Genomic DNA, 13088 nt, shown 5'->3' on the forward strand with positions numbered 1-13088 from the left:
GATGGTATAATGAAGACCACAGAACCTAAATAAATTATTTCAAGTAAAACAAAATAATTAGGAAGTTTTTTTCCTGGGGAATATATCGTAAGGAAATCTAATCCACACTAACAATGCTGTACAATTAATAAAATATCCATTCCGTTATTTTCTTTCTTACTCTATTTCCTATTCTCAATTCTTATTGTCAAATTAATATACTTATTGCAAAAGTTTAAGAATCTCCATTTGAGAAATCTTAATATTTTAAATTTATACCATGATCAACAAGTCTCTAGAGAAAAACTGCAATTCTTAGCTGGCAATTCTTCTAAGATGCCATAAGATGACAATACTGGCATTAAATCTAGGTGAAACATATCAAAGAAATACCTTAAAAATCTTAAGGTAAGTCACAAAAACTTAATTTCTACATTTTAAAATGGAGTTAGTATCTGATGTAAATTACAAAAATATACATGAAACTATACTTGATTTGCTGGTTTGGAGACATCTCCCCCTTTCCTTCAGAAAAATTACACTACATTTTTACTTTTTTTCTTCTTAATATTGAGCTCAAAGTATTTCCATGTATCTCACTATGACTATATATAGATAGTTTTCTCCCTCTCCCCCTTCAATCTTTTTTATGGTACCAAGCTTCACACACTCAATCTAACATTCATTTTTAGAAATCTATTTGAATAGGTTTCAAGAAATAAACATAACTGTGCTTTGGAGATGGTAATCTCACAGAAGTCAACAAAACTTGAAAAATTATACTCAAGTGAGTTAATGATACAACTATCTAGCTAGGCTCTAGCATAGCACCCTAAGAAAATATCCCTGTTGCCACATGACAGGCCTAAGTGATCTCTATATCTTAAGCCTGCAAGTCCCACTATGTCCCACAAATCCTGCTACAACTCACCAGTTTCTCTTTATAAAATGCAGATTTTGTATTTATTTAAAATAAATGAAAGATTTATATAAATCTTGTTTCTATTGACAAATGAAAGGTAATCTAAGGAATATATTACCACTTACTACTGAGAAATATTATGTAGAAATATTAAATACTTATGATTCACATTTTATAAGATCGCTAGATCTTCCTCTACTAGCAAACTGACCAAGTATTTTCTATATAGCATACATGACATAATAACCACCTGTATTCCTCTGCACAATCAAGTTGCTGTAAATGTTTGTTACAATGTATCATATACAAACCATCTGTTATTAATGTCTACTGAAAATTTCTTCTTGTGTTTTTGAAAAAGCTCTACCATGAATAATGCATTTGAGTAACAATTTCATAAAGAGAATCTGTAAAACTAGTTTGGTAAAAGATCCTGTTTTATAAGTTCCCTGAAATAGCGTTCTATCAAATATCTTACTACTTTCCCAAATGCTTATGAAATTAGAGAACTTTTCAATATGTTAATTTCTACAGTTAATTTTCAATATGTTAATTTCCAAATCTGTTTTTAATGGTTATCTCTGAATCAGGAATAATGAAAACAAACAAAAACCCAAAACACATTTATTTGTAAAGCGCCTATACTTATTACGTTTTAGAACATGAAAAACTCATGGAGCAAATAGACTGAAAACAAGTAAAATACTGGAATACAAATAAATGCTAATATGTTTTACTGAATGAAGTCTGATCTATAATGTTTAAATATATATGCTCTTTAGAATCAAGGAGACATAAAAAATCAGTAAGAGATGGGCCACTAATTTTGCTAGTCTCTTTAAACACAATTTTAATTCAAAATTCTCTCCTACAACACTTAAAATTCTTCAAAGCTAGATATGCCTACTATGAGTAATTCTACCAAACTTTCTATTTTAAAATAATACATGTTATGCCCTAGGAAAACAATTTCAACAGAATCAACTACAATATGGATCCTACATTGAGAACCATTTTTAAGAGTGGAAGTTGAAAAAAAATTTGGTGCCTTAGACTTGAAATGGAGTTTTTCTGAATAATAAAAATTCTTGTGGGAATTGACAGTAAAGGAATTTTTATGATTTTTCATGCAAAAGAACTCATTCTAGCAACCTGAAATGGAAGTATAAATAGAGATCCTTTATTCTCCATGAACTTAAAAGTTCCAATCTCAGGAGTTCCCATTGTGGCTTAGTGGGTTAAGGACCCAATGCTGTCTCCGTGAGGACACAGGTTCGATACCTGGCTTCATTCACTGGGTTAAGGATCTGGCATTGTTGCAAGCTATAGCCTAGGCTGAAGATGCAGCTCAGATCCAGTACTGCTGTAGCTATGGCTGTGGCATAGGCACAGCTGCAGTTTCTATTCAACCCCTAGCTGGGAACTTCCATATGCCACAGATACAGCCATATAAAGAAAAAAGAAATTCCAGTTTCTACTACAATGAAGAAATTTGCAATTCTGTAAAGTCACACACTTGTAAGGCTAGTATATATAATTAAGTCATTTGTCTAGTAGGTAAGCCCTACTTCCTATATGGCTTAAATTACAAAAACGAGCTTTCAGGTTTATTGTTCATTGCTCATAACTGATTTTTAAAAATACTGTTTTGTTTAAAAAAAAACCAACTGGATCTGAAAAGAAAGTCTCACTACCATCCCTAGACTAAGAGATCTTTTAAAAAATAATGATTCTTACCTAATAAAAATATTTGGCTGAATTTAAGAACGGAAAGAGTTGAGATATCACTATGTATTTTAAACAGAAGAAAAGCAATTTATGAGAAAATGCTGGAATAACTATGATTTACTTAAAAAAAACCTATTAGGGACACAGGTAAGGATATTCTGAGGATCTGAGGGGTTTCATTCAATTTTACAGTTATACTACATTATATGTTCTAAGTGAAATTTGAAAATTTGAGGACTTACAAAGTTCATGGATACCCCTTAGAAATACCAAAAGTCTAATATTTAATAAACTCAACTGGTTAAAATGCATTTTCAAGTAGCAATTTACATATTTTAATAAAACTTATTTGGAGTTCCCGTCGTGGCGCAGTGGAAACGAATCTGACTAGAAACCATGAGGTTGCGGGTTCGATCCCTGGCCTTGCTCAGTGGGTCAAGGATCCAGCGTTGTTGTGAGCTGCTGTGGTGTTGGTTGCACATGTGGCTCAGATTCCAGAGTTTCTGTGGCTGTGGCGCAGGCCGGCAGCTGTAGCTCCAATTAGACCCCTAGCCTGGGAACCTCCATGTGCCACAGGTGAAGCTCTAAAAAGCAAAAATAAAATAAAAAATAAAACTTATTTGACTATGCTATGGTTAAATCACAGCAAAATCTGTAAATGTCTAATCTTAAAGACAGTTATCTTGAAATATCCCAACAGTTCACTTTTCATTTTTTAAAGGTCTATTAATTCTTAGCATTTCTAACCTCTTGCAGTTAATGGGTCTTCTGAAACACAACTATACTTAGCGTAATGTTTGGTAGGTCTCCTAAATCTATTTTCAAAAAATAGCATAAGATAAAATAGCTGCACAAAGCATCATCCTTTTGGTATTTTCAACAGAAAGCTGCATAATTTTATGAACCTTAATGTGTAAGTATTTTGCTCAAGTCTTAAAAAAACTTCAAATTGTTTACATAAAAAATATATAAGCATAATCACAATTTGGGCTAGAATAAATAAAGCCAAGCAAAGTGTTATGTTCTGAGTCTCACCATGTTTGATGCGTTCATATGCTGTATCAGCTTAGAGTCAGGAACAATAACTTGTGGTGCTGCAGCTATGAAAAACACAAGCACACATAAAAACAAGGAACCATGAAGCTGTTTCCTAAGAATGCTCTATAATACCAAAACTTTTTTTCATGCTTCCCACATTTTTGCATGCAAATACATTCAACCATTTGATATGTCAATGTTATAAATTTCTACAGTAAATAAAAGCTTCGATATACCCACCTTGTACTAGAAAACTGCAATTAAAAAAAAAGATTTGAGTAACAATACCCAAGAACACAAGGGATCTTGAGAACACGAAGTAATGAGCTAACACCTAAACATACACATTCCTGTGCACTCTTAAACTGAGCATTTTCAAATATAATATTTCTTTGCCAACTAAATACAAACTGTTTTATTAGTAAAATGATACTACTGTTGGAATGTGTTATTAACACATTAAGAGTGAGTTCAGGGAGTTCCCTTCATGGCTTGGTAGTTAATGATACCAACTAGGATCCATGAGGATACAGGTTCGATCCCTGGCCTTGCTCAGTGGGTTAGAGATCTAGCATTGCTGTGAGCTGTGGTGTAGGTCACAGATGCGGCTCAGATCCCATGTTGCTGTGGCTGTGGTATAGGCCAGCAGCTATAGCTCCAATTCGACCCCTAGCTTGGCAACTCCCGTATGCCGCAAATGTGGCCCTAAAAAAGAAAAAAAAAAAACAAAAAAACAAAACAGAGTGAGCTCAAAAAGCTATAATCTACATAGTTTCCTTTTAATCTACACGGCCCTTTTCTACTATTTTGTCAGCTTCCAGAATCTTATATTATTTCCATCAATTTTTTAAAAAAACACAAATCATAAGTTACAGCCATATTAAGCATAAAAGGAACAAAGTGTTTGATTCCGCAAATTTCAGAGAGTAAATAGATAATCCCATTATCCTAATATTCTCTGAGTGAAGAAAATCAAATTTTAATTTATGATAACCTAAAATCCTAGTGCCAGGCCTGAAGGCAATAGGAGGAACGGTCATCAAAACAGACTGACGCAAGGTACAGAGTAAAACTAAATAATGTCTTATTTAATATAAATAGTAAAATAAAGAGGTATTTCTAATATTCATCACTATTAGTTTTAAGTCCTACAAAACTCAAATACCTAGAAGTTTTATAACTGAACTGATGTTTGTCATGACAGAAAATACTCCATGTGATGGATCAAGCTTCTTATTCTTAGCCTTTTCAGGGCCCAGATTTTCCTCAGCTGTGATGTTTAAGAGCTACTTCACAGAGCCTCTATTAGGCTTGAATAAAATAAAATCTATAAAATGACTTGCACAGTACAAAGCACTATAGACACAGTCAATAAATACTTGTTTTGTCTTATCTTTAAATCACATAATATAAACTAAGATGTCATATATCCACTCTCCACTTAAAAGAAATCTAATTCAGTCAATTTAGACTTAAATAGGGAATTAGAATTTCAGACTGTCAAAGTATAGTTACAAAAATCCTCCAATGTTTATTTCTAAAAACTAAACTCAACTATATCTTTAAAGGAACAAATCAGTTTCATAAAGAAGGATGATTCTACCATATAAAATAATGAAACCCTTAGTAAATAAACCTCTACAGCTTTGACTATATTTTAGGAAATCCATTCACTATGTACCCTTCTCAAAAGAAAATATTAATACATATATATGAACGTCATTTTAGGCTATTAGTGAATTACTTGTTTATGACTATTACACAAATAGGATCCACATTTTATACTAACACACACATACATACAACCCCCTAAGCCAATAGAAAGGAGAAACCAAGAGTGTGTCTCTTCTTTGAAAATGACAACTTTCGTTCCCGAGTTGTTAGGTAGGATTATGCAGTCTCACCTTGCTGTGATGCAGGAATAAGGACCTGCTGGGTCTGTGCTTGCTGAGGTACTGTCTGTTGTGGCTGAGCTTGCTGATGGTGGTGGTGGTGGTGATGCTGCTGCTGCTGAGGTTGATGTTGCTGTTGAACTTGCAATAAGAGCTGCTGCTCTTCTGAATGAAATCCATCTACTGCCCTAGACTGCATTAGTTTATTCTCCCATAACTACAGCAAAGAACATTAACAATTTTTAAGTGAGCATCAGGGAAGATAACTCTGGACATATGGATAAGACATACTTTATTAGTCTGCTTAAATTCTTCCATTTTCAAAACAGATAAAACCACAAAATCTAGGAATCTCTAATTCTTACCCCAGTGTATGCAACAATGAAAAGCAATTTTTAAAGTATCAAACCTCATTTTTGCTACTTAAGAGTAATAATTTTTGTGTTGCTTTTTATAGCTTCAACAAACTTTCTATAGTAATTCCTTAGTTACCAAGCAGTTTCACATAAGCAATTTGTCAGTAATCAAAGATCACCCTTTTCAATATCACATCCATCAGTAACTATTTTATGCAAATCTGTTTTGTAACCATTTGAAATAACATATAAAATATAAGTTCATCTTTTCTTGAACAATGAGAAACATTATAGAGGTAATCCTCAAGTTAGAAAAATGCACCTTTCTATTTGTCCAATCTTACATAGGAAAAACAAACAGCAATGCCTAAAATGCTTTCAGAGGTATCCTCAACCCTCCACACTTCTTGGAATTCCCCCCCTCTTTCATTAATGACATGGATTGACCACCCTTTTTTGCTTAACCACTTCTGTTTTCTCATCTCACCCTAGGACAGCTTCCATGATGAAGAAAAAAAGACCAAAAGTGGGCAAAAGCAAGAAGGAAGGAGTTCCTACTGTGGCTTGGCAAGAACTCAACATAGCGTCCATGAGGATGCCGGTTCAATCAGTCACTGCAAGGTGCAGCACAGATCACAGATTTGGCTTAGATCAGGTGTTTCCGTGGATGAGGTGTAGGCCTGATGCTGCATCTCTGATTCGACCCCTAGCCTGGGAACTTCCAAATGCCATAGGAAAAAGAAAAAAGAAAAAAAAAAAAGAAGGAAAAGAAAATATTTGCAACCATTCCATTTTTCTAACACATCTCCCCTCTACAAAGAATGTATAGTGTTCAATCTATAGAGCCCTTATAAAAAATTGCCCAAGAAAATAATAAGCCATTCCTTAAACATACAAATAAAATTTAATTCAGTCATTTCCGTACACAAGGATCTATGCATACTTTCCCCTAGGATCCGCTGTTGGGATATTGTCTAACTAACCTGAGGCTTCGGTCAGATCCTTCAAAAAAGCTCCCTTTGCCTTACTCACAGGGATTTTTATAATCACCTGACACTCCCAACTGTTCCAGAAATCTAAATCTACATGCTAATTCTAGCACATCTCTAATGACTTAAAGAAAAAGTAATCTAGGAGTTCCCATTATGGCACAGCAGAAATGAACCTGACTAGGAACCATAAGGTTTTGGGTTTGATCCCTGACCTCGCTCAGTGAGTTAAGGATCCAGGGTTGCTGTGAGCTGTGGTGTAGGTTGCAGATGCAGCTCAGATCCTGCATTGCTGTGGCATAGGCCAGCAGCAATAGCACCGACTGGGCCCCTAGCCTGAGAACCTCCATATGCCATGGATATGGCCCTTAAAAAAAAAAAAAGAAAAAAGAAAAAAAAAAAAAAAGTAATCTAAAGGTCAGTTTTCCAAAGCAACCATTCCCCTAGCAGGCTCGGTACTTAGGGTCATCAGAAGACCATTCTTACAGAGACAGTAACAATATCTATCTCATGGGTTGTGAGGACTAAGATATCCATGTAAAACATTTATCACAGTCTGGCATAAAGTCAATGATCAATAAAGGCTAGTTGTTATAATTATTGTGGTGGTGGTAGTGTTAACCGTGTAATAGAGCATTTCATCAGAAGTCAGGAACCCAGTTAGTCCTAGTCTGGCTACTAATAAGCTTTGTGGACAAATTATTTATCTTTCTTAAGCATTTCACTCATCTAAAAAGGGAACAGGAGTTCCCATCGTGGCTCAGCGGTTAGGGAACCTGAACAGCATCCATGAAGACACAGGTTCGATCCCTGACCTCACTTAGTGGTTAAGGATCTGGCATTGCCGTGAGCTGTGGTGTAGGTCGAAGATGTGGCTCAGATTCCCACATTGCTGTGGCTCTTGCGTAGGCCAGTGGCTACAGTTCCATATGCCCCAGGTTCGGCCGTAAAAAGACAAAGAGACCAACAAACAAACAAACAAAAAACCCTAAAATAATTTTTAAAAATAAAATAAAAAGGGAACAAGTTGAATTAGATTACTTCTTTCTTTTTGTTTTTTTTTTTTTTTTTGCCTTTTAGGGCCGAACCCCCAGCATATAGAGGTTTGCAGGCTAGGGGTCTAATCGGAGATACAGCTGCTGGCCTAATTCACAGGCACAGCAACTCTGGATCTGAGCTGCATGTGCAACCTACACCACAGCTCACGGCAACGCCAGATCTCTAACCCACTGAGCAAGGCCAGGGATCGAACCCACAATCTCATGGTTCCCAGTCATTTCCACTGTGTCAGGATGGGAACTCCTAGATTACTTCTAAACTCACCTCTAGTTAATAAATCTTAGTCTCTGCAAATCCCAGGTTAAAAATACCTCAGGTTCATCCTGTACAAAACAGGCTTACACACTGAATAAAATACACTCTACACCCCCAAGTACATTCTAAATGTATTATATAGTAAACCTCCCAAATAGTCTATCACCCAAACTACCTATACTACTACCACAGCTGCAGTGCAGGTTTGATCCCTAAGCTAGGAACATCAACAGTTCCACAGCTGCAGTCAAAAAAACAAAAGAAAAGAAAAAGAAACAGGTCCTTAAATGATCATTTTCTCAATTTAAGGCATCAGTTTTATCACTTCCAGTTGGTCTACCCACTGCAACGACGACCCATCACTTGAATGAAGCTTCCATGATAATGGCAAATATTAATGAATGCATATCATGTGCTAACTATTGTGTACCACTACTCACCTAGCCTTCAAGTCAATGATCTATGAGTCAGAATCTTTCCCCAATATCCAACCATTACTATCAATTTCCCTTCCAAAGCATTATTCCAATCTATCCCCACTATTATGTCCCTGGTTAAGTCCTTTCCTCCCAACAGTATTACTTAAAAAGTGTTAATGACTAAACTAATTGAGCTCCTTGCATCAATCATACATTCTACAAATAATTAGTGAGTATCTCATATATGTTAGACACTGTTAGTAGTGGTATTGAGAACATACAGTGAACAAATCTGAAAGAAATCCTTGCCCTTAACAGAGCCTACATTTTAGTGGAACCTTGTTTCCCTCATTTATCAACTTAACAGTGGTCCTCAAAATGTGATCATGGGCCTATCACATCAGTATCACCTGGGAACTTGTAAGACATACTTATTCTCAGGCCTCACGCTGAATCAGTAACTGGGAGGTGGAGCAAGAATTTGTTTTAATAACCTGTTCAGGTTATCATCATGCATGCTAAAATGAGAACTGCTGCTTTAAGATCTAAACCAATACTATCCAAACTGCAGATGGAACCCATTAGTACATTATTAAACAAATTTAGATTTTTTTTTTTTTGGTAAATGCAATCAAAATTTTTAGATGTCAGACTATACACCTATCAACTAAGACTCTGCAGCAGAAGTCCAAAATTCTGACTTTTAACTAGTATCCCAAAAATCCTTCTTAAAGACCAAGCTCCTTAACACAGTATTATATTAGCTTCTCTAACTGCTACTATAACTTGCACTCTAGTTTCCAAACTACTTGTAATTCCCTGAATACAGCATACATATCTCATATCTGAACCTTAGTAAACACTCCTTATGACTGGCAGCCTTCCCACACAATTCCCCAAAGAATGCAAATACAAAGTCACAAAGCCTCAAAGAAATCACTCACTGCCTTTATACCTTAGAGATATTTCTGTTGGTACACTTTTTACACTAAGTCTAACTTCTCTATCAAAGTACAAACTTCTTCAGGGCAAAGACTCTTATTCAGGAGCTAACAAAAAGACTAAGAACTTATCAGAAATTCAATATTAATTTCAAAGAAGAGAAACTATTGCTTTCTATGGTAGTGTTTCTCTATAAAGATGCCACCAATATCTGAAGCAGAATTACTCTTTATTTACAGGGTATTACAAATATTTAGTGTTAAGCTTATAATATCAAATAATGTAAAGCTGGAGTTTCCGTTGTAGCTCAGCAGATTAAGAACCTGACTACAAGAGGATGCAGGTTCAATCCCTCGCCCCACTCAGTGGGTTAAGAATCTGGAATTGCAGCAAGCTGCAGCAGAAGTCACAGATATAGCTTGAATCTGATGCTGCCATGGATGTAGCATCGGCTGGAGCTGCAGCTCTGATTCCACCCCTAGCCCAGGAACTTCCATACCCAGCAGGTACAAACATAAAGAGAAACAAACCAAAAAAATGTAATACTGTTTTAACAATAGTAATCATATTAATACTCCTGAAGATTACCAAAAATACTGAATTGTTATTTTAGTTATTTTAGAAAACAGGAAGAATTCTTTTCTCATTTTTATAGTACTTTCTTCCCCAACACCACAGCAATTATTTTGTTTATTTCTGGCAGGACCACTTTAGCAATCTTTGCCAGGTCTCTGAAATTACACATGGAGAAAACTCATTTTCTGTTCTATTTGGGGATTCAGATACTCATTTGATACTCATCTGCACATCATGTTTACTAGACCAATACTGAATTTTTTTTTTTTTGTCTTTTTGTCTTTTGTTCGTTGTTGTTGTTGCTATTTCTTGGGCCGCTCCCGCGGCATATGGAGGTTCCCAGGCTAGGGGTTGAATCGGAGCTGTAGCCACTGGCCTACGCCAGAGCCACAGCAACGCAGGATCCGAGCCGCGTCTGCAACCTACACCACAGCTCACGGCAACGCTGGATCGTTAACCCACTGAGCAAGGGCAGGGACCGAACCCGCAACCTCATGGTTCCTAGTTGGATTCGTTAACCACTGCGCCACGACAGGAACTCCCCAATACTGAATTATTAACATGTACCTGTTAAGTATTTTACATGTACTGACTCATTTTTCACAAAAATCCTTTAAAACAGACATTATCTCCTTTTTATAGAAAATGAACATGAGGAACAAAAAGTTAGGTATCTTATCCAAGATCACCAATGAATAGCAGGCAAAACCACAGCATAATACAGGCAATCTGACTCTAGTATTCCCAGACAGGGCTGAACCCTGAAAGTGAAGAGTAAATATCCTTTAAATTTAAAAACTCTTTTGGACCCTAAGCCCTCACTTGCCTCACAGCTCTGGTCCAAATTTCCAATCTCTAAAAACTGCACTGCTGGCATCAAAGCAGGTTTAGTCACAACTCTGGTACCTCTCTTATTTGGAGACAAAAGGCCTAGGTTCAAGTCTCTACCACTTGTTAAATTATCTGCCAAAGCATATTCTTGCTGAATCTTCTTTTTTTTTTTTTTGCTTTTTTAGGGCCACACCCACAGCATATGGAGATTCCCAGGCTAGAGGTTGAATCAGAGCTGTAGCTGCCGGCCTATGCCACAGCCACAGCCACACGGGATGTGAGCCGCGTCTGCGACCTATATCACAGCTCACAGCAATGCTGGATCCTTAACCCACTGAACAAGGCCGGGAATCAAACCACAACCTCATGGTTCCTAGTCAGATTTGTTTCCGCTGCGCCACTCAAGGGAACTCCTGAATCTATTTTTGATCTATAAAATGTGACCAGATCTACTGTTTCCTGGTAGTAGGGGCTACAGATTCTGAACAACTCTCCTACTTTCACAAAAAACACCTACCACCTGGATAAAACATAAGATAACTGCATTTTGGAGCTCTCTAGAAATGATACAGAGCTTTCCCTAAGGGCAAATAAAGTAGAATAATGGATCATTGTTCAACTTATGGTCTGAGTTGTTTATATACAACCAGAGCATATTTAGAATAGTGGTTCTTAATCAGGGATGGTTTTGCCCTTTCTCCCTCAGGGACATCTGGCAATGTCTGGAGACATTTTTGGTTACTGGAACTAAGGGGTGCTACTGGCATCTAGTGGGCAGAGAGCAGCTATGCTGCTAATATCCTACAAAAAATAGGACAGCCTTCTACAACAAAAAAAATTAACAGGTCCAAAATGTCAGTAGTGCCAAGGCTGAGAAAAGATAGATTTGTCTCAAATTGAGGAATTCCTCTCATTTTGTTTCATTAAGAAGAGAGGCCATGTAGTCTATCTCCCATAGTACTTGCTGTTTGTTAGTATATAGGTGGGTCTGACAGTTTAGAGATCAGAATAATTTTATCACTTACTTTGAAAAAGAGACTCTCATTCCCAATCCAAAACACAATTTACATTCAAACATAGATTTACTGAAAATCGAGTTGTGATCATTTTGTAATGTATAAATACTGAATCACTATGTTGTCCACCCAGCACTAGTAGAATGCCATAGATCAATTAAACTTTAATTAGAAAAAAAAAAAAAAGAGCAAGACTATGTTTTATGCGTCTTTTCTATCTCCCATAGTTCATACATTAAAGGAGACCTATAATATTAAGAGATAACCTCAAGAATCAGGTTGAATTTTTTTTTTTTTTCCCGCCATGCCCATGGCATGCAGAAGTTCCCAGGCCAGGGATGAAGGCCACATCACAGTTGTACCCAGAGCCACAGGAGCAACAACGCCAGACCCCTAACCCACTGAGCCATGAGGGAACTTCTAGAATGAATTTTTTAAAATCACCTTCCTTCCTGCATTATTTATTTAAATTCCAAATAACAGGCACTTTCATTTGTCATCTTAATTCATAATCTAATATACCAAAGTATCCTTCACAGCCATATGGAGGCTTTTGTTAAGTTTGTGAAACACCGTAAAATGGTGAGAAAGGGGATGGAGCTACTGACAAAGTTCTTTATAAATCATAAAATATGAAATTACTGTTAAGTTTTCATTATCAAGAATATCCAAATCTATGGGGTCCAATACAATAGCCACCAGTCACATGTGGTGATTTAAAATGAAATTATAATTAAATAAAAATTCAGTTCTTTAGTTTCACTCACCATATTTCAAGTGCTTAACAGTCACATGTGGCTAGTAGTTACGATACTGGAGAGCACAAACACAGAACACTTTCATCACCACAGAAAGTTCTATTGGATAGTGTTGGCTGTCAAACTGTTAAAACTAGGGCACATTCTGGGAACTTTAATGAGATCCTGAAGAAATTTAGTACAGAGAATTAAAATAACATATACTCATTTTAGTCTTACAGTTTTAGATTTAATTTCAACTAAAACCCAGAACTGAAGAGTATGCTCCATTAAAAAAAAAAAAAAATTAAACTACTTTATTCAGTTAGATTCTGGAGCACATTTGTTA

At 36.2% G+C, this 13088-nt stretch overlaps 1 protein-coding gene across 1 annotated transcript in view; it reads right to left on the reverse strand.

Annotated features, from left to right (window-relative positions):
- The window catches only part of GTF2A1 (general transcription factor IIA subunit 1), a 45456-nt gene that overhangs the window by 24844 nt on the left and 7524 nt on the right, over positions 1-13088 (reverse strand). Inside the window, exons 3-4 of the mRNA XM_021099583.1 lie at positions 5572-5776; positions 3665-3729 (exon numbers count right to left, since the gene is read on the reverse strand). Of these exons, the coding sequence (XP_020955242.1) occupies positions 3665-3729; positions 5572-5776 (270 nt within the window). The remainder of the gene's footprint in view (positions 1-3664; positions 3730-5571; positions 5777-13088) is intronic.

This window comes from Sus scrofa, chromosome 7, assembly GCF_000003025.6.
Source record: "Sus scrofa isolate TJ Tabasco breed Duroc chromosome 7, Sscrofa11.1, whole genome shotgun sequence".
Taxonomy (NCBI): Eukaryota; Metazoa; Chordata; class Mammalia; order Artiodactyla; family Suidae; genus Sus; species Sus scrofa.